Source organism: Pygoscelis adeliae, unplaced genomic scaffold (genome assembly GCF_000699105.1).
Source record: "Pygoscelis adeliae isolate BGI_AS28 unplaced genomic scaffold, ASM69910v1 Scaffold60, whole genome shotgun sequence".
In the NCBI taxonomy this organism is placed as follows: Eukaryota; Metazoa; Chordata; class Aves; order Sphenisciformes; family Spheniscidae; genus Pygoscelis; species Pygoscelis adeliae.
Window position 1 is genome coordinate 1777948 of NW_008823954.1, and position 23190 is coordinate 1801137.

A 23190-nucleotide genomic window follows, 5' to 3' on the forward strand; every position below is an offset into this window, starting at 1 on the left:
GTGAGAGAGAGAAAGAGAAGTCAGTATTGGAACCAGACATAGATTTTTTTTTTCTCAGAGTTTTCCCTGTGACAAAAGCAGGCAATTGCGCAAAAGTAAAGAGTTTGGGATATGAAAGCCTGGTTAATTTTAAGAAACAGAATTTAACACAAAAAGGTAGAACAAGCTGAGAAACATCACTTAAAATTGCCCCACAGATGGCTTAAGACAATCTAAGACTGCGGTGCCACCAAAAGGTGAGGTATCCCATCCCCTTTATATCCTCCTCAGTGCCTCGGCATCCTCATCAGTTCTGCTGCAACAGCACTTGCTGCGATGCAGACACACAGCTAGTTGGATTTGCGAGAGGAAGCTAACTCTTCAAAAGATGATTAGTTTTCAGACAGCGTTTTCCCTGTGATAAAAGCTGCTATTTTGCAAAAGTAGCACATTCAGGACATGGATGGTTGAAGCATCAATGCTGACAGAAGGAAATGGGAAAGCTCACTGGGGAGCACAGGGAAAGGCAGGACCAGTCCCTCTGGACTTAGCTTGCTTATGCCTGAAGTGTCAAGTGCAGTTAATGAGGCAAGAAGCACCTTTGCTCTCCAGGAGCCACTTACTATGATGAGGTGTATTTACCGATGTGAGGCATGGACTGAAAAAGGATGAGGCACTATACTGGGGGACTTAGTCAGTGTTAGCAGATTTATAAAGTTAGTTTTTCCACCCATTAACTACAGAACAGACGAATGAGGTATTAAGACAGCTACTAATTAGCTACTAATGTTAAACTGGTGTTACCTAAAAGCATAGTTTTAAATGGTCTAATCTAAAGTCTGTCTTCCTCTCAATTGCTCATGTTCATATCGTGCAAAAAATTGATGCAATTTGTTCTCCAGTCATTCTAGAGCAATGGTTTTAGACTTTCCTGTTCCTGCCTCGCAACTGGCTGGAACTCCCCTTTCCAGCCACTACAATGGAAGAAGCAGGGTGATCCTATATTCTGCCCTGCAGAAAGATTTGGGACAAACCAGTAATGATCAGTGAACCACAGGGCAAGGGCAGAGTCACAGCCAAGCAAAGAAAACTCTGCTTGACTTCAAATGAGTCATGTTTTTACTAAGCAAAAGCCAACAAACTTCAGTGCAAAGAAAGGCTGCTGGTGTTGGATTTCCATTTTCGACACAATACAGAAACTGATCTGCAGTGGAATAGTTTTGAATAAAATTAAAGGTACTTCATGAGGCAATAAAATTTCTATCAACTTAATTGGCAGTTTTCCCCCTCCTGCCCCCCAAGATTACTTTAGAAACCAATGTGCCTGCTCAGTATCTTCTCCAGGAGGCTGGATTCTGTAAAATGGTTGTTTCCTTTCACTGTTTGAGCACCATCACTGCAAGTACTCAAACAGCAGCAGTGACCCAAGCCAGCTATGAAAAGCTTTAACTCTTTGTTTCCCTCTAATACTTCAGGCAATGGGCAGCAAAAATAAAACAGCCTTCAAAGACATAACCTTGCTATTCTCTTTAGTCAAGTATCCAAAGTTGGGCAGAGGCTAGCACTTACGTAGTTGCATTCCACAGTAAGGGGAGCTCATCCTTCCCATTTCTGTTTGCAAGATTTGGAGGTTCATGTAGCATTAATGCATCAATTTAAGCTTGCTGTACATTTTCAACATTATTCCACAATTGTGCAGAATAATTTATTTTCTTTTATATGATGAAAAGTAGGCCAGTTCTGGATAACAGCCTGAATGCCCCCAGAATCTTCCAGTGCATTTTAAATACGTGTGTATAAATACATCATATTGTGGTAGAACATCCAGAAACGAACATGAGACTAATTCTTGTATGTTTACAAAAGACAGATTAAAGATAATCTGTGAAGACAAAAGACCACCAGATGTCAGTCTAATTCTAGGCAGAGAAGAGATCTGCAGACAAGGACTAAATGGAGACTAATCCCTGCTAGAAAGCAACACAATTCTTCCCTATTATCATTTACTTTCCAGCATATGCCATCCACACTCTTGCACAATTCATGTCGTATCCAACTGGCCACAAGAATAGCCATTTTTCTGGATACTTCTGAGCATTTAGAACTGGTGGACTGGTATCCGCAGCCTCCCAGAGATGTATCCTCCCTTATGGGCTGGGAGGGGTATTCCCAGCACTGTATCACATTGCTTATATGTACAAGAGAGTATGTACTGTCTGCCTTGTCTCCTCTTTCCATATGGACAGAGCAACAGCAGTCCAGCTCTTAGCACCACTGTGTTTGCAGGCTCCATGGACATTCAGTTAAGGATGCCCAAACCCTAGGCAGAAGCAGCATGCTGAATCCATCACCAAAAACTGAAAACAATGACGGGTATTCTGAAGAGTCAAAGATCTACAGAACAACTAAATGGATATATTGAAGGCTGAGTGGTAGGACTCAGTCTAGTTACTACCACTAAACTAGAACAAGGTGTTTCAGGTTCATCACTACGTTGGTTCATGACATAGTCTAAATGTTTCCAAAAACTGGTTGAAACTTTTCCATGAGCCATTTTTCTTCTTCCTTGCATCCTCAGTAAATCCAAGGAGATAAACCACCGCCATTTTCAACGTAGCACTCAAACAGAAACAGCGAGCAATGTACCGATTCTATCGCAGAAGACAGGAAATGAAGCTGGGCTTTCTAAAGAGTCATCAAGGATCTAAGGAATAACTGAACAGATAGGGCAAAAACTTATTTTATCTTCTTAAACTCTCTGTATTCTTCACAAGTCAATGTTTGCCCCCCCCCAAATATACCCCAAGCACATATCACAGAAGAATTCATCTGAAAGCATCTCTGACTACAGATGTTATCCAGGTATAAAATTACTAATCCAAATTTAGGTACCAGAAGAGGGCAGCAAAAAACGGGTCTAATCCAGGAGAGGATTCTTACCTTGTGCTTGGGGCACCTCACTGAGAAATTCTCTTCGTTTAGTAAACAATCTAGAAGAGAAGACAGCAATTTATTACTTTTTGAATAAAAAACAACTTGAATAATATATTACATGTTAATCTTGCCTCACAGATATATACTTTTCATTCAAAGATCTCTTATAGGAATACTACCTTATTAGCACGTTCATCCCTTCCAGCCCCAAATAAAATTACTGAACACCAAGTGACAATGTTGCCTGAATTACCAAGCCAAGTCCAAGCATCCCCAGTCTCCCCGATCCTCTGTATAGAGTAAGAATCAGTACAGCAAGTCTACAAATCCTAGATCACAATCCCCTTCAGCTATTCCAGCCTTCCTTGCTACAGCACAAAGAAGATGGATGCATTCATCCAATCTGAACAGACGATCCCTGCTTTATACTTCTAGGAAAATCACTGCCTTTCATCCTTACCCCAAGGCCCTGCCAACATCAGAGGGAGAAGGGGTGTGTGTCTCTAGGTATGGGTGTGTATGACAGTTTATTTGCAACCCCAAATCCTGGTGATCAGTTTACACTTTGACACTATGTCTGGTAGTCAGATCGCTCATGCTGCTCTTGGATCTGCTTCCATGATTTTTATACGTGAAGCCTCTATGGTCTAAGAAATAGTTTAATTAATGATTTAAACCTATTACAGAAAGTGGGGCACCTACGTAGAACTGCTCATTTAGGAACAAATTAAGCAACACTGTCGTCTGAAGAGCATTTCTTTAGTGGCACAGCCAGTGTAAGTGTTGCTTCTCCTCTCACCCTCCCTCCCAGATGATGCCTCTAAGGGATGTCAAGTCGGCAGCTCCCAGAACTCAGCGCTATGCCCACACCAGGAGCACCACCAGCCAGCTCTCTGCCTTCCACTTGTGCCTTCCAGATACCCTGTATTTCACCCTCACAGCCAAGTGAAAAAGCAGCACTCTCCCGAGTGAATTCAGCTGCCTCCCCTGGGCACCCCAAACTGCAGGGCCACCTCTTAACCTGCCCAAACTTGACATTGTTCTTTCCAACTGCCTCATGCACTGAAGGCAGGCTGACTGAGCACCATCACCACCTCGGTGTGACCAACACCGCAAGAATTCAGCAAGGTGCTTATGACCTCCTGTCTGCTCCAAACTACCTAAATAGCTAGCAAGTAAAGAAGCACAATGGTAAATAAAATGTGCTAATTTAAAACGCTCTTAAGTATGTAGCATAACCAGCGCTACCTGCTGTTTCAATCTGCTGGAAGAGTTTAGCAGACAGCAGGAGACTGCAACTAAAGCTTGAGGGAAAAGCTTTCTAGACACCCAAGCTTTGGCAGAGCATCCCTCTGCTATGAAACGCTTATGCTTCAACATGAATGCCTCTGGCCTGAATCAAAGGGGAACAGCATGCAATAGGCTAAGTTACTTGAGAGATTTTAGCAGAGGGGAGTGAAACCCTTAATCCTGCCACAGATAACAATTTCAAATGCGGTATCAGCAAATAACAGGAAATAAATAAAATGTTGTCTCATTATAAGGGCAGGAATTGTACAGCATGAATTATCACTGCATAATACAGCAATCAAAAATATACAGAGCAATCATCAAAAACATACACAGTATGTTAGAACAGGATGGAGTTTTCTTCTTTCTTGGAAACCCAACATCAGTAATGAATGCACTTCTCTAGCTAGTACATCAGAAAGGAAGATCATACGAGGATCAGGAAGAACTGTCAGAAACCTCGTACCTCATGCCTGATCTGCACATGGAGCTCAATTTCTTGCTAAGGTTGGCATTTTTGTTGCAAATACTAATAGCAGATCCAATTAATAGCAATTTTTTTGTTTCTCTTAAGGGACAACTATGAAAAATTTCATCACCTCACTGTAGAAAATCAGCTGAATACCAATAAGGCAAAACTTGTTCATCATTACAAAGCTGGCCTGGATTTCAGTCAGCAGTTCCAAGCATTTTATATCACAGATTACAATTCATCATGAAGTCACCAGACACATAGCTATGATCAGTTCATTGTGGCAGAAAGGGAAAAAGAACCAAGACTCGTCCTTGTTTGTACAGATTTTTCTCCATAAAGTAGTCAGGGAAAACCTAAAACATTTTTAATAGAAGCAATTATTCTTCTGTATGCTTCACACTTTGTCTCACCCTCCGTGTTCTGCCTGTTACTCATCTTTAATGATACTTGTGAAGACACAGGATTTCTGTTCTCTGAAAATTCATTTTATTTTGCTGCTAGTCTTTCCTAATTTACAGTCAAAAATCTTTTGTATGTGAAACTGCCTATGATATATGTTGTGGGGACAAGTGTGCTGCAACAGTCAGGATCTGACTCCAGGTGGGGAGGAACAAGCAGAGGGAGAGGATACAAAATTTCAGAAAACAAAGATCCTGTTTCCATGGAGACGTCCCTAGGACTAAGTTATCTTGAGACATCAGAGGCTTTTCATAAATTTGGACAGACGCAAGCCAAACATAGACAATGTTAACCACAGTCATTTCTGTATAGAAATTACTTAAGTGGCACTACTGATCCTGATTTTTATGCCAATGGCTAAGAGGAGTTCAGCTCTCTTGCACCCTATATTGCCAAAGATTACTTTCTATGAAAGGAGATCTAAAGGAAGGCTGAATTAGGCTATATAAAAGCATCCATATGTACGAACTGGCAGCTTATGAAGCCACGTGCCTTGCATAGCAGCCAATTAGCAACAGCGGTGCAAAACCTGGCTCCTCACCAGGGTGGGATTGGAAGCCAACCATCAGTGCAGAAGCCAGAGCCCAGGTCGAACCACAGGGCCAGCCTTCAGTGCTGTAAGTAACCAAAGCCGTTTTGTGATATTTCATGCTCCAGTCCTTTACCAAAGATGTACTGCCTTTCAAATGAGGCACAGTAACTGACAGGGCACTAACTTCTAATCCACACCAATGCAAAGGTAAAAAACACGCTCACAGTGCAACTGCCTAGGAGTACGACATGCATACTTCATCCCAGCTAAGGCACGGTCACTTCCAGGGATGTTACAGTAACTCAGTCAAACACCGACTGTTATACCGGTGACATACCCTAAAAAACACTCCAGCAAGTGTTTTCTGTTTTGGGTTTTTTTTTTTTGTTTTTTTTAAGACACAAAACCAGTCATACATATTCCAAAAGCCTGAGAACCCTCATAAACGTCAGCACAAACCTCTGAGGATTCAGGATCTGTCCCAGATCCTCCATAAAGCAAGGTGGCACCATCCTTCAAAGCAGGACAGTCAACTTCAAATGAAACTGCCACAGAGCTCAAGGAACTTGAGAAATATCTGTATCTGATTCACTACAGGAAAGACAGCAGCACTGCATAACCAATAAAAAGGGTTTATAGGCAGACAGCAGGCTGAGGAAAGAGAAGAGAATGCTTATTTGCTTCTCAAGGAAGCCCACATTTTCTGCTTGGGCATAAGTGAAAATCAAGTCCTATTCCATATAGCTTATTTCTTTTATACAGATTTATTGGAAGAGCAGCTATAGATTGAGACAGTTTGATTATACCCACAGATAAACCCAACTGCAAACAAGGTCTTTTACTGTCATACCATCAGGCTGAAATTTTGAATGCTGAGAATGTACTCCAGGCTGAGCTTTTTTATTTGTTTTGGTCGAAAACTTCAACTAAAGCAGTCAAACCATTTCCTTAAAACTCCTTCTTGGAAAAAGTTATTCTGCTTGTGTTAAACATCCCAGCCAATTTTCTCTGAAAAACTCTAACATATCCTGATTTGCAGTAGGACCTGAATTTTAGCTATGGCATGCCCTTGCCAGCTTACCACAAAATCAGCAAATGTAACTCTTTGCGAAGAGGGAAAGGGATTTTAATCCGCACATCCTCAGAAGAGGTTTCTTAGGTTTCAGTAGCTAGATCATTTGAAAATTCTAACAAACATGCTTTTGTTTGGGGGTGAGCAGGTTTTTCTTGCAAATGAACCTCTGGCCTGAGATTTAGGCACCAGAACCAAGAGCAACTGAAGCTGTCAAGGAACACTTGTAAGGCTCAGGCAGACTGAAGGAAGAAGGTGACCACTTCAAAACTGTAAAATGGGAAGCACAGGTCTAGAAGGCAGCAGAAGTGAAAAGGTTACTGAGAAAGGGAATCTGGAACTGGAGAAAGAGTGGAGGCTAGCAGGATAAGGAGACTAGTGCTAGTAGAAGTTAGAGGCAGGGAATTAAGGACGAGTACCAGCCAAAGGAGGCTAAGACTGAATTAGGATTGATTCAGTCAGAAGACTGGAGACTAAGAACTAGTAGGATAAGGCACACAAAGGTGAAGATCAAGGGCAATACACAAGAACAAACGGGGACTAGCAGGGTTAAGCGTGACAAGGAGCTAAGTTAGGAGAACTAAACAGGAATAAGAAGTCCAGAGATGAAAAAAAGAGCTAGGAGCAAGAAAAGGAGAGGAGGTGGTGATGTAAGAGCAAAGAGGACGAAGTCAGAATGACAGCTAGAAAACCGGGCAAAGGAAAAGCTGGAAAGGAGTAGGGAGAATTGGGTCTTACAAAGAGACTGGGATAAGAAATTTAAGAGGAACCTGAGACCAACTAGATAAAGAGCCTGCGGCTGGGTGTGCAGAGCCGGAGTAGAGAACATATCAGACACATACAGACTGAAGAGGAAGAAACAGAAAGGAAAATGTATAAAGAAACAGAAGTCTTTGTTCTCACTAAATCATAATCTTCCTGGAGTGAAACCAGAGATTCACCAGTTATGTATCACTCCTCTGCTAATATGTTTGTGAAACTCTCAAAGTATCCCATCTCCATGCAGCTCTAGCCCACTGAGTAGCTTGCAATTTATTACTGCCGTATTACTCAAAGGAGGGAAATTAGCTTGGAATGGTGCGCTCTGACAGATGGCCACATGACAACGTGATGTCTCATAAGAAAATTAGAAGAAAATGAAGTAAGCATAGCCTTGCAACTTGAACACAAAAAGCTACTCTAAAAAAATCTCAAAGCTTGCAAAGTCAAGACAAATGTGAGGAAAAGCCAAATTTAATGTGGCCCGCTTCTACATATATGTCTACCATATAATATTACATTTAATATGGACTAAATAGTATGATTATATACTAGTTTTTGTACAGGACACTGCCTCTTCCATGCATAACACAGAACTGCTCTTGGGAATCAGTCATGATTGTTCAGTAAATTTGTCATCTGGAGAATCCTACCGCACTTGCTGAAGTAGAGTTAATGAGGAAGGTATATCTGAAGAAAAAGGACAATATCTTAATTTTGATACCTGTGTTTAGAACATAGAAAATGCTACATACTGCACCTAGTAACACAAATTAAGCACTCCAAACTACTGGGAACATTCACTGTAATTTATTTTGCTTTTTCATGGTATTGAAAAGGGCAGGCCGCAAACCAGAAACAAAGTACTAAACACAATATGAATGCAAATCTGATGATTCTGTCTCTCAAATGTACTGTAAATAAAAAGGTTGTTAGTGTTCATGAAACTCTTAGGCATGACAGATGAACATTACAGAAAATTCCACAGTTCCACTTTCAGAACTGAGATGGAATTATATACAGTAAATAAAATACAGTATCAGTGAGGACAACATATGTTCATGAATGAGTACCCTTTCATCCTACAGGCTGAGGTAGGGCCTTATGGAAAAAGATGCCAGTCTTTAATAAGGCAATCACTACCTTGTAAGATACATTCATAAGAGACCAAAATTAAACTTACATGGACACCTTTATTTCTGGCAATTTTGAGTGTGTGATTTTTGCAATCTGAATAATATTTCTTTAAGACCTTATTTCATGTAAAATCAAGGATTCTCCATCTGTACTGTGGTACTAGTAGTATTCCACTGTAATATCAATTTCATTAAAAACATTTCTATTAGAATAACATGTGGTGCCCCAATAGGGTAGGATTTCAGTGAGAGGTGCACTGTGAGCATACCTACTTCAAATACTGTTAACATTTGAAAAACAGCATAAAATAGGTGGCGAAACAAGTGGGCTGCTGTGAAAGTGGGATAACAAACAGGAAGCTTGCAATTATTTGCCATCAACAGTTGTAATCTTGAATCCTTACCTGCCTGTTATCAGACTAAGTTTCGTCTGATCCAAGAAGTGAGTTACGGAGGACTGGAATAGCGGGACATTATTCATTCTGAGCTGCGATTTTTTACCCAAGAATAAAGTTTGTCTCCATGAAAAACTTTCACTATTGTACACAAAATGCCAACTCACAACCCCAGGCTCATAGCTGGAGATAATACCATCCAATGATGAAAACTGGACCTACTCAAGAGACTGGCTGAAATGCTTCTAAGGAGGGAGAAGGAAGGTTGTGCTGCAAGTGGTACTGACGATTCTACAAACACTTTGCACTTGAAATCATTCCTATGACTATCCATAGGAGTGTAACCCTGAAAGAAGAAACACCTTTCTGGTTACTTGCACCCTTTTAACAAAGGGTTTCTATTTTTTGCAAGAAAAAGAGCGGTCATTTCTCATATTTGCAGCCAAATTTCAGTCACTGTAGCTGCATTCCCCAAAAATCAGGCTTTGTCTGCATTTTCAGGTAGATTCTTCTTCATCACAAGTTCCATCTTGTCCCAACCCGTTACTGTACACTGTTTATCTGATGCCATTTCTCACCATTTATCTTCATAGTAGGTGAGAAACTGAGAGGGAATAAATCTGTAAAGTACCTTGGAATTATTTAGCATCATATGTTTTGAATAAACATGAAATATAGTTAACATGTTATTTGTTCTTACCTGCATCGATGGCACATGGGTAATGGTATCGGAAGGAGCAGCCTTTGTTGTAGCAGCCTAAGGTGGCTCCCGGTTCCTGGCAATGGGAACATTTCTGAAAGGCAAACCAAGAAATGGCAATGAAGACTGCAATCATCTTTCCAAATATTTATATTTTCCTGGAAATTTTATCAACTGCATTCCAGCACAAATTTCTCTAGTATCACAATGTTAGACTGTATCTTTGCACACCATACGAAGAAAGGCCTTTGGAATAGACAACAACATAAGCTCTTTCAAACAACAAACTTTTCAGCTGTGCTAACCAGGCAAGTGATACCAAATGTTCAAACCAACCATTCAGAAAGAACTTGAAACACTTCTTAAATCCGTTTCACTGGCCTATGTTTCAGTACCTGACAATGTCATCAGTGTTAAAATTAGAGGAAAAGAGCTTTTTTCATTCTACAGCAGCTTTAAAATGAGAATTAGCATGACAAGGAATGATTTAGAAGAGACCATTAGTGTAAAAGTAATTTGGTTACATCATTTTCATTATCACTAGCAGTCCAAGAAGATCAAGGCCAAGTTGAACATTTTTTCACAGGTGATCAAAAAGGGCTTACTGGGAGGAGAAGATGCCATCAAGGGAAAATACCTCACCATCACAGAAATGGCACATCTCCAAAAGAAACGCCTGCAGTGCTAGAAAGATGCTCATACATTTATTTTCAAAGTAGTAAGACTCATCTGATGACCACATTCAATTTTCATTTCTTAAATCCTATTATCTCAACTGGTCAATGATGTATTTAACCATAGTATCAGACAGATGTGAATGCAGCAGAATGAAAGCTACTCACCCCTTTACTTCATCCTGAATGACTTAAGGAATGACCTAAGGAAGTAGGCCTATTGTGCATCTCATTCAGACAGCAGCTTTATTTCTTGAATGTCTGCAGTAAGTAATTTTCATTAACTAATCTAACACTATGATGAAAGCTGATTTCTGTCAGGTTGACATTTTTCCCTTCTAAAAAGAAAACAAGGCACATAGCAGAAACCACCAAAGGCTAAGACACCACTACTATTAAAAAATTAAAACACAAAAAGACTACTGACAGAAAAAGAAAAGATGACCTAGAATAACTTTTGAGTTATACTTAAGAAAGACAGGAATTTTGGTTTTGCTGATAAACACAACCAACACCACAATAAGGCCTCATATAACTGCTACAATTCACCTTGAGTTTAGGCTATAAGAAGTTGCCTTTGGTCACTGACTGCACACAGAGAGATGATGATATTATCTAAAAACTCTTTTTCTGACAGAAAAGCTAGTGTCAAACTACATGTGCTCTGTTAAGACTATCAGCAAGCTACACCTGTACAGCGCACACAGAACAGATGTGCTCAAACCAGCAGTGCACCTGGCACTGGACAAAAGCATGTTGTTTCTACCATACAGGGAGGCTCATATGCCAAGATGACCACATCAGCTACACCACACTTCTTCACATCCCTGAATAACATAACACGCGGCAGGGGAGGTCTGCAGAATAGATAACAGCCACAGCAAAGTTCCTTGCTCTGCATAGTAAACAGGGTTTTGGTTACAATATTTCAAAAAACACTAAGAATATGTGACAGTCATTGCTCTTCCTGCTATTCTATGCTACACAGAGATTGCTATAGTTTGTATTTAAATAAATGAATGAGGATGAAAGCAAAACTAGCTCCAGCCATAAACCAGGTGGTCCTCTCCAAATCAAAGCAGATGCAACTAACAGAAAAAAAGCTTGTGAGACGTCAGTTCTCATGACATCTACAACTGCAGTCTTGAATACTACCGTCTCTTTTCGGTTATGCCAAAGCATACTGAACCTGATCTTCAGCGCTCCCTATTAAATTGTGTCTATCTTCTAAGCAGTCAATGTGTATCATGACAAACTACTGCAGCATTTATGATGTAAGGAAAGCGTCCCCGAGGCCTAGAAAGAGACACCCAAGCAGCTTATTTTTGCTTGTCAGAACACAAATGCTAGTTTCCAAAGGTAAAAAAAAAAAAATCTAAACCAATATTTAAATGCAGCCCAAAACATACGGACCTCTAGCCAAACTGCAATGTAATTCACTCTCTCATAGGAGTAAAACCAAGTTTCATGTATAGAAAATGTCTTTTCCTGGCTATGAAGTCAATCCTAGAAGAATATTATGTACTGGCAATAGTCCCAGATTCACCTATGCTAAGTATTCACAAAGTGCAGCTTGAGGAGTTCTGAACCAGAGCTCTTTACCTGTATGCTTTATTCTTGCTTTTAGACGTGGCTGACTGAGATTAATTATTCTAACAGGACAGAACCCAAATTGACTGTTCTTTTCGAACACAGATATGAATTTCTAGTTTTGTTCCTCAGAGGCATTCTGTCCTCCCCACTTTATCTTGTCTTTGAAGTACCATCACACTGTTGCAACAGAAGAGGGTATTCTTCCCTGGAACACTGTGTCCTGTACAGAGCAGCCAAGAAGAGCACAAGAACTACAGCAGTAGAGATTAAACTGCAGCTGTGTAAAGTATTTCTTAACTCTAAAAAGGCATGTCTTAAAAGAGCGTGCTGTGCGATACAAATGAAAACAAGAAGACCCCTAGCAAAATTTTTGATACTTTTCCAAATGTTAATTTAGTCTTTGAACTTATTCTTTGTTGCATCTAGTGTGGTTCATCTTGCTATTCTGAAACCTGCAGCAGAAACATGACAGGCATTTTGACAAATTTTAAGTGTGCCTGTAGCGCTCAGCTGAGAATGGGTACGGAATACTTTCAAATCAGTTGTAGCTAGGACTGATTGGACAGGAAAAGTGGGTAGTTAAGATGCCAGAGCATGAGCATCAAGCCTTCATTTCCCCTTTTTTTTAAGTCTGTCAGACCAACTAGATTATTACCAAGGTTACCTGCAGCTATGCCCACAACAGCAATTCCCCAGTGGACTACAATACCATTGACTGCTCAAGGCAGAGATCATCTGCTGCTGCTGGCTCCCCTGCTGCTGAACAAGTCTCCATTCTGGCAGATGCTTCTGCTTTTCACAAGCCACTGACAGTCTAATGGCCCCATTTCGTCTACCTCCTGGGACCCCCGACCATCTGCTTCTTTCAGGGGAAGCTGGGGGAACCACATACACAATAACTACTCTTTTCTTCCAAGTTCTTCCTTCTTGACACACCACAGAGTGACTGAACAAAGCAGACACCCTAACAAAGCTGTACAGTTCTAAAACAACTTAAGAGTCTATCACTTAATCTTTGAAAGAGACTATCATCATGTACTGCCACATGGTTTCCAAATATATCCAGGTGTTTCTAGAAAGACAGAACAAAATGATTAAAAAAATTTCTGGATGGTCTCAGTCTTCTTTTGCAAGACATCACTGTTGTGCCTTAAGAGATAAAAAGACGCATAGTTCCTGCTAATACTTTTTATGGCTTTGGTCAGAAAGAACCCTTATCCTTATATATTTATGTTTCAAAAGAAAAAGAAAAGATGTATGCTACAACTAGAAAACATTCTAAAACGAAAATAAAATCACAGAACTGCATACAGGAAATGTGTGAATTGGGCTTAATGAGCACTAATCGTTCTCTTTGGTCCATGAGCAAATTTTCACCCAAACTCCACCATCCTGCAGCCATTCACCAGCAGATGGTAGCAGCCTGCTTGTCACTTGTAAAGGAATTATAGCATTCTTAGCCAGGGAAACAGCACTCAAGCTCTCATGGGAAGAGAAATTCCTCTTGCTCAGTAAGCAGCCTGCTTAACCTCCCCTGCTTGAAGGAGCTGAAGGCTGGTACTTGGAGAGTGCTCCCAATGGGAGGTGCCAATGGATAGTAATCATTGCCAGGCATCTAATCAACTCCTGGCTTAAATTAAAAAAGGAAAAAAAGAGGGGGGAAAAAAAAGAAGGAAAAAAAGACCACACAGCGAAGATTGATTCAGAGGTCCTATCTCCACAATTCATCTCTGGCCACAAGGCACATATATCTCACTTAGAATAGGCTGGAGAGACTGAAAAGTGCCATTTAGAAGAGACACTCCATCCCTTGAACTAAATTATCAATAGTATTAAAGCCAGATACATTGTCTCTACCTCTCCATGCTATTAGCGGCCCATTTCTTCCTCGCTACAGCTCATCATTCTCTGTCTACCGAAATGAAGTAACACCTAACCTGGAAGTGTGAACAGTAGGGGGACAGCTACCACAGCAGCAGCAAAGCTGTTCCGATTCATTCAAAATACTAAAACATGCACTAGCTATATTTCTTTTGCTTTAAGTTTTTTTTTTTTTTCCCCACTGCGATTTGTATTCCTTCATTACTACAAGACTAAACTCTTCTGACAGCACACTGCTGTAAATGTAATAAATAGGGGTGTGGTTTTTGGATATCTTTTTTTTGCCTCCCTCAGATTTGTACCCAACTCCACATAAGTGTTCTAACATACACGTGTCCTGGGCTACCTACCTTCCTCCTCCCAACCAAGCACAAGCTTTTAGGCTTGTGAAAAGAAGTGCCCCAAGCTGCTCAAGTAAAACACACACCTTAACTTTTCCCTTTGGCTCTGCACTGACAGAGATAATGTCTTTGTCTGAGAGTACTGGAATCCCACAGCGGACAGGGTTTTGCTGGTGGGAGGACGGGAGGTGCCGGACTAGCCCTTCCAACATACTCTGGGCAGCAGCAGGAACAGTTGCTTTAAAGAAGAAATTAATTGCTTCTGCCTAACACTAATATAAGGTGTTTTCAGATGATTCCTCCACTATCTTTCTTGTGGAACAATTACCAAAGCAGTTTAAGCAAGGACATTCACAACAGATACAACTGTATCGTATTTTCTACTGTCTATAATCCAGAGTCTTTTCTTGCTGATCAGTTGCTTCTTTCAGTTTGCTCACCTGCACCCTACACTCAGGCCTCATTCTAATTTCCTCTCTTCCAAGCACCAGTTTTTCCTTTGTTCTCTGTTTTCTTCCCTTTTCCTTTGCTTTGCTTTCTAGGTGTCTCCTTGTTTTACCCCTTCTTGCATACCAGTGTCAAGAATGCATAAACGGAATAAAATGGAAAGCCACAACTGAAGGTTACTAAAAAAGAAAAACAAGCAAAAAATGAAATGTGTGGCATTAATTATACAGGTACAAGTCTTCACTTTACATGTTATATGCATTTTTCATACTCTCTCCTTCATCTGTTTAAATTATAAGCTTTTAGGAAAATAATTGCTTCTGTATAATTGCACTGCACAAATGCAGATGTAAGATAATGAGGATTTCAGAGTCAGCTGCAATATTATGAAGGAGGGCCTTCTGACTATTTCTGATTAAACAGTTGGCAGGCTAGGCAGAAGCTCAGATTTAATATCCAGGCGAAAGGGCAACAGAAGCAGCAGGCAGCCGCATTCTCTTTCCTGGAAAGCGGGATGCAGAGAGACAACTTACTCCAGCAAGCTATGAGGAAAGCTAAAAAATATTTGTACTGTTTGCTATAGGAGAAAGGAGTAAGTGATTTTGGAAGACTGCTGCAAAAAGCAATTGAGATGAGAAAAGAGAGGGTGGGCAGACATTTTTAGGAAACAGCACTTTCACTCTGATGTGCAGATACTGGTTAATGAAAAAATTTGCTTATGTGACTGGGGCTAGAGATAACAACCAGTACTGAAGGATACAGAATTATTAGTTCCCATTTCCTGTCAAACAATTTAAGTTCTCCAAAAACTAGGCACAGAATGTCAGAAAAATGAACTCCACAATTAAAAAGATAAAAATCCTTTAAACTTGTATTATTAAAAGGTATCTCTTGCCAATGATGATATACTCCTTTAGCAAGCAAATCAAGTAATAATAAAGGAAAATAGTCAATGAAGTAAAATTGGACAGCTATCTTCAAGGCAAGAAACTAAGGACAAATTTAAATTCCAAGATCTCAGCAAACAGACAAAATCAATGATCTGGAAGATGCTATACTAATAAAGCTGCATTAGGAAACACAGTAAAAAGTCAGAACTGCAGTGCTGCACGGGCTACTGAAGCACAAAGGGAAGCTGCAGTTCAAAATGGATGGCACGGAAAAAAAAGCAGAAGAAATACAAGAACTGAAAAATGTCTTAAAAAAGGGAAATCCTATTCAATACATACAAAACTGATTAAAGTACAACAGAAGCACTTGAAATGAACAGAGCATTCTATTTCCCTCAACTCAAAGAAAAAAGAGAAAGTAACAAGAACAGAAATAAATGGTTAGTTTTGACAAGGAATGGTTTGCCAGCAAAAATTTCTAAGGTCCTATGCAGACACTTAAGCTATTCAACTGTACTTAGAGACTCTCGAAAAGGGGGGTTAACAATAAGGTGTGAAAACTTGTGAAGTTCATAAAATTATCCAAGGTAGTCAGATCTCAAACTGATGGTAAAGAGCTGCAAAAACATCTCACAATCCTGGATTACTATGTGATAAAATGGAGATGAAAATTAATGTTAAGTGCAAAGTGATACACATGGGGAAAATATTTTCACCTATGCATATACATGATGACAGATTCTAAATTAGCTTTTACTACTCATGGGAAGGTATTAGTAGTCATCCTGGACAGAAACATCATGCAGTCCCTGCAACTGCAAAAAAAAGACAGCCAGAACGTAAGAAGTTATTAGGAAAAGAAATCAATAATGAAACCCAAATCTCCATTATGTCTATCTGTTACTCTTGTAGTATCCTGACATCTTAATATTGTGTGTGTTTCTGGTCACCCTATTAATAAAGGAATACAACAGATCAGGAAAAAAAAAGAAACAGACAGACCACAGTGATAACTAGGAATGTAAAGAGCTTCCATAGAATAAAAGACTAAGTATTTTGGAAAAGAGGTAACTGAAGGGGGATTGAGACCTACAAAATTAAATATGGTGTGCATAAGGGAATGATTCTTAGGCATTTCCAAGAAGGAAGAGCAAATAACAAGTTTCAATTTAAAATAAATCTGCTTTTTGTCACACAACAAATAATTAAACTATAAAAGTCTTGCCCAAGAATGCTGCACTGGCCAGAAGATAAGCGAGTTCAGAAACAGATTAGACAAATTCATCGAGGATAGGTATGCCACTGCCTGTTAAATGCAGTGATGCGAAAGAGACTACTCTAAAGCTGTGATTGCTGAAAGAAGGGAGAAAATATGCAAGTAGCACTCTGTACATGCCTGGTTTACTACACATCTCTGAAGATAACTGCTCCTGGCCGTGGCTGGAGACAGGACACCACAACAAAACACACTTTTGCACCTGCCTGGAATGACAGTTCTTTTGTAGACCAAGAGATTTGATTGTGAAATTCCACAATGAACAACAGAAAAAACCCCATGCTTATTAAAAAGAATGTAGGCACCCAGAAATTACACTGTTAGGTTACAAGTTTTTAAGACTCTTCAGTCTTACCTCCATAACAGGAAGGCCGAGCTAAACTGTAACACTATATATAAAGGGTTGAAATTTGATCTAAGCAATAAATTCATGTTCACTACTCCATACACACCTAGGTGTTTCATTCCCTTGGTGGAGTGATCAAAGGCTTAAATGTGCATGAACATACTCTAGCAGACAAGACTGGTGAAAAGCTGAGAAAGTCATGGAAGAGGATGAACCCTCCCTGCCTCTCGAACAATGGAAAGAGAAAAAAAACCCAGATGAAATAAGGACGAAGCACAACTGAACCAGAATAGAGGTTAGATACCTCAAGAGTAAACTGATGGTTAACTAAAACAGATTTGGCAAAATTGACAAAAAATAGTAACTTTAAATGGTAATGAAAAAACATGTTTAATTTCAAATAAAGCAGGCTAAGTACACACCTTTGTAGCCATTTCATATTTTAAAAGGAGTATTAAAATAATCCATAGACTACCAACTCCAAGACGACAAGAAATGCATAAATCTTGTTTCCTTTGATAACAAAGAGCCACCCTAAATGACAGAAACATTTCAGACAACCACTTACAAGTATAGGGATTTGAATTTGCTAAAGTATGCGAGTCTAACAGAAAAAATTATACAGTTTATGTTATCTTGGCTATTCATTTGGGGAATTAAACGTGCAACAATAAGTGCAATTTAGTTACGAAGAGGTCTGAAAGATAGAAGAGCAGACTTAAAAGAGGAAAGAGAAATTAAAATTTTCAAGCAGTGATTATGTGATAAGGACATAAAGAGTAGTGGGAACAGCACAGTCAGCAAGAGAGCACATTTACTCCAGTTGGATTTTCTGCCAGTACTAGATTTCTTTCCCAACCATCTTGGGTACCTATTACAGGAAATATCCAAATATATGGTGAATTTCTATTTAGCACAAGGTCTACCAAGTACACTATAGAACAACAGTGTGCAGTTGCCTTAAAACAAAGCAACATAACCACCATAAGGGAAAAGGTTTTGGATAAACTAAATAATTACCAAAAGCTCTCCCCTGTAAAGCAATACCTTTCAGTATCAATGACTGGAGTGGCATAAAAAAGGAAAAAACTGACATAAACAAGAAAATGCAATAAACTCAACTCAAGGAATTTGTTTTCAAGAGGCAAACTGCACGACGGAACCAGTTTTTCTCTAGTTAAAGAAAAAAAGGGAGACGGTGCTTAGTATTTACTAAGGGGCTCAAATAAAAAAAAAGTCTAGTTCATTAAGGACACAATCACTGTTATTAGTGGAAGTGGATTCAACAGAAACAAAACCTTTGTAAAGGCTTAAAAATAAGGAAATGCTTTTGAGCAAGGCAAACTGCAAACGGAAAAGATTTTGACAGGATATTAAATACCTATGCAACCATGGCAGGAAAAAGGGTGCAGCACAAATCCACCCCTGCCAACAACTCAAAGACTTCTAACGTTGGACAGAAATAAACCATTTGTCGTTATTTGTAATAACCTGTGCGAGCCCTCATCATAAACAGAGCCCCACTGTGCAAGACACTTTGGTAATACAGAACAAAGCGTTGGTGGATGCAAAGGGATGAAATAGGAATGGTGAGACTGAGCCAGCAGCGTTGGGCAGAGTCCATCACAGCAGCAGGCTAAGCATATCTAATTGTTCAGCAGAAATCCCAGACAAGGGCTTTGAAAAAAATGCGTCAATGAAAACAAAGGTAAACATGCAGCATTTTGAAAGTGAGGCACTTCATTTAGGAATTTATAAAATTAAGCCAGGATGCACTGATTGGAAGTAGATCATAAGTTCTTGAAACCAAAAGAAGAAAAAGAAGCAGGATAAAGGCAGATAAAGTAATGACGAGTAATTTATGTTTGAGGCATAAGAAAAGAGGAAGCCAGAAGATGAATGTGAAAGAAGTAGGTATGCAAAAAATGGTAGTTTAGAAAATTTTTTTTGGTAACAGTATTCCAAATGGATGTTTACTCATTAATAAGAATATCAGTTCTTAAATTAAGGTCTAAAGAGCTGCTCCTATTGCACAGTCAAAATATATTCCACTGCAAGTAAGGATAGGTGAAAGAGGTACAATGCTCATCTTACTGGAAAATGAACAACTTGTCTCTCTAGAAAAAGGGTAGCAAATAAAAATACTACTCAATACTGTTAAAGAGAGAACAACAAGAAAAAGAGGACGACCGCTCCTCCAGAAGGTTGCTGAAGCAGTAGTTGGCGGCAGAGCTATAATAAGGAGTAGCAAAGTGCACACAAGTATTCCTGAGGTCACTGGTGGCTGCTGCTAGCACCCAGGAAAAGCAGCCAAAGATGAGCAACAACAGCAGGTCAAATTAATCCAGGAGAAGAGGTAAATGTGCAATGCTTGCGGAAGGAGAAATGCCTGCAAGTCAATACATCTCTCTTTAGTGATAAGCTGTCAAGTAACACATCAGTGTTAAAAAAAAAAAGAAAAAAAGATACAAGCTCATGAACTACAGCAATGAATAATCAATCACAGTTGAGGAAAACTAAAAAAATTAGTAACACACATTGATGAAACTACCTCAGATACAGAGGAGATGCTCTATGTAAAATAATGTTTGCTGGCCAAAAATCTGAATGAGTTTAAAGAGGAATAAGTTACTTCACTGTTCAATAATCATCAGGAAAAAAAACCTACAAATCATAATGATATATGTGCTGCTTAAACTGCCCATTACAATAATAGCTACTTTTCATGAATTCTAACCTGAATTTATTCAAAAATATCCAGGGTCAGTAGGCTTGCTAGAGACACACACAACAGGAAAACTTCGTATGAGCTAGCAGCAGTTTAGAAGTGGCAGCAAATATAAATAGCAGAAGTCCAAGGCCGGATGGCATTCCAGCTGGATATTACAAAGCAGCTGAGGTAGTGTCAGTAGTTTCCTTAAAGGACAGACTTAATATTGTTCTCCTGGGAGAAGAACTTCCTCCACCTAAGGATTAAGGAGCTGTGTGGTTCTCCCACAGATCTGAAGGGGAAAAAAAAAACTAATGAAGATCTTTTGGGCACAGAACACTGCTGAATAGTGGTAAAGGCAATAATATTATCTAACTATTTGCAAGCCACATCTTCAGTTTTTATATATCTATATAAAGATAGATATATAAATCAATCTATACTAAGATAAAAAGGACTGGTATGAGCCATAGACTACTGGAAATAAGTCACTGTGCAAGATCAAAGAGAAATTTCAATCTTTTTTCACCTGAGGCAGAAATTGAAGGATACAGGCATTTTTGTTTTGTTTTTCATTTATTTTACACAGTCACACCCTCTTCTCACTTCTTATTCCTCCATATTCTGAAGGCTCTAGCCCAAAAGCAGAAGTGTAAGTCAGCAGCAAGTCTTGTTAGACAGCTTCAGAGACTCAGAATGGAAAATTATTCTTTTGGCATTACCTGTTAAGCTATTTGTCCAGAAAACTGAATTTATTGGTAACTATTCAAAACTCCTGTTCCCCAGGAACTGGCTCTGCAGATTTCTGCTTAGAGGAGTAGTACCACGTGGCATCACTGAAGAATCCTTATTCTCCCCAATGATAATGTGTGACACTTCAAAGGAGGAATAATTAAATTTAAGTATAGGAGTTAAGACTGCATTAAAACATCGTAAAATAGTTTTATGTACCTATAATGTGGGTATTGGAATTTTTCTAATGTAACCTAAACAATCTCTTAAAATTAACGTCTTAAAAAAAATTTGGTTTTCTGGAAAGCATTGGTTATGCACTGTGTCAGCCTTGAAATTTTAGTGATTAAATTTAACTTGAAAAGTTATTCCCCCAGAAAACACTTAACAATTTAATATAATAATGAATTTACATATGGTACCAGTACGTTCAAGTTAGGATCTTCAGCATTTTAACTTTCTACAAGAAAAGAGAAAGCTAACATCATATGAACATATAACAAAACATTTTTATTATCTTCTGTGGACCCGACTCTAAATTATCTAGATGAACAAACTTTAAACTTAGCTTCCTCCCATTACATCTATGCAACTAAAATGTGCAACCTTGTATCAGCTCCCTAATCTTCCAATTTAATTAAGAACATCTGACAATTTAAACACATACTGTACTTTCAATTTTCAAAGCACCCTACAAATTTGTCTTAATGGTCACAAAATAAGTGGTTTTAAAACCTACTTTACAGAATAATTAACTGACTTGTCAAAGGCCATGTAGAGAATTTTTGACAGCACAGGCATGAAGTCTGAAAAGTTCACAGCTCTCAAACCTGAACTCAAGTACATGAAGTTGCCTTCCCCCCCCCCCCCCCCTTTTTTTTTTCCTTTTAAGTTTCACATTGAGCAGCAGTGTCCTTTAGAGAAAGTCCCCATTTCAGAGATACATGCCAGGACACCCTCCTCCTTTCTCCCCCTCCTTTAGTAGTAAGTCTTTTATGAAGCTGGACAGTCGTCTTTAATCATCAATAACTTTCTGAAACATAGCAAGCGTGAGTTCTCAGTAAGAATAAATGACTCAGAGGTGCAAGAAAAGCTGCAATTAACAGCAGTATGGTGCAAAGTACCAACAAAACCACATTTTGTGAAATGATAAGCCATGAGGAAAAGACAAACATACAGCTGAGTTAGAACTAAGGGACCTAAGCATAAATCAAAAGAAAACATGCAAGGAGCTAGAAACAGAGGGGGGGGGGGAATCATCAGTAAGTGAAGACTGCACAACCAGTTAACATCAACCTTTAATATTTTCCCAAGCAGAAGGAAAGCTTAGGACAGACAAAAATTAGCTGGTTGAGATAAGGCTTAACTGTATCTACGCTATGATCGGTTGTGCAACCGGGCCTCAGGAAGACATACACTATCTATTTTTACCACTGGTAGCTCAGGTACTGACAAACAGCACAGCTGCAGCATGCAGAGCCCTGGGCAGGCTTTGCCACTCACCACTGTCTTTGTGTTTTGAGTAGGGTTGGTATTTTACACCAAGTCCTACGCTGTTATGTCTACCCTTACCAACAGTTCAGCAAGTCTAAAGACAACTTAAGTAGATCTACATGATTAAAGTCACACCCTGAGCACTGCTAGAATTTCTCAAAAGAAACAGCAGCTATTTTAATCCTTTTAACTGAAGAGAAATGCCTGCTTTAGGTTACTCCAGCTGGCAAATTAGGCCAGAGGACTGGAGGGAGTATCCAGTCACTAGTGCCTCTATATTATGGAAGAGCAATAATAAAGAAAAACCCTTACCTTTTCATATGTCTAGACAACTAGATGGTTGCACTTGACATCAGTAATAAATGATGCAAAGCTATATACATTTGAGAACCACCTTAGACAAATTTTAAAATGTACCTTTTATTGAATTTACTAGTTTTTGTAATTAGTAATATCGTTCTGGAAAAACTTTCTATCTGTAGTCATGGTCTTGACCAGTCCACTCACTTCCAAACCATTTTAAGACATCAGTTTGTGCTTGCACAACCTGCTGTCCCCTCCTATTCCTAGCTGGGGCATTTCCCTGTATCAGTACTGACACTAAGAGCCAAGAAAGCTGGTCCAGCCAAAAAGTTAGCTTGATAAAAATTGAGGGGGGTAGGAGGAGGGGGGCTAGAATTTGCTGGCCAGATCAGCTACCTGACTTGGTTCAGTCACAGAGCAGTAGTGCTGGCAGAAGGGGAGGTGTGGGGAAGAAGAATGGCTTCTAACAACACTAACTTAGCCTGAATGAAATTACCACCATATTTCATCTTCACAACAGACTCCTCAGTGGAGCAGAAGTGGTTTACAAGGGACAGTCTTCACTCTTTTGTACCTTTAACAGCAAAGGAGCCTTGACCTTTTTGCTATATTCCTACGTCCCTCTACCCTCATCTTATTCCACTTCCCCCAGCCCTTGCCCTGCACTCATCTTTCCCCCAATTTACCCCGCTGTGGCACAAAGCAATGAAGGACTGCTATCACAGTAAAAATGGGAATTTCATCAAGCTGAGGCGGGGGGATGGGGGACGGG

The 23190-nt window shown here is 39.5% G+C and overlaps 1 protein-coding gene across 1 annotated transcript in view; it reads right to left on the bottom strand.

Annotated features, from left to right (window-relative positions):
• The window catches only part of TCF20 (transcription factor 20 (AR1)), a 45761-nt gene that overhangs the window by 6324 nt on the left and 16247 nt on the right, over window positions 1-23190 (bottom strand). Inside the window, exons 3-4 of the mRNA XM_009322063.1 lie at window positions 9732-9825; window positions 2920-2969 (exon numbers count right to left, since the gene is read on the bottom strand). Of these exons, the coding sequence (XP_009320338.1) occupies window positions 2920-2969; window positions 9732-9825 (144 nt within the window). The remainder of the gene's footprint in view (window positions 1-2919; window positions 2970-9731; window positions 9826-23190) is intronic.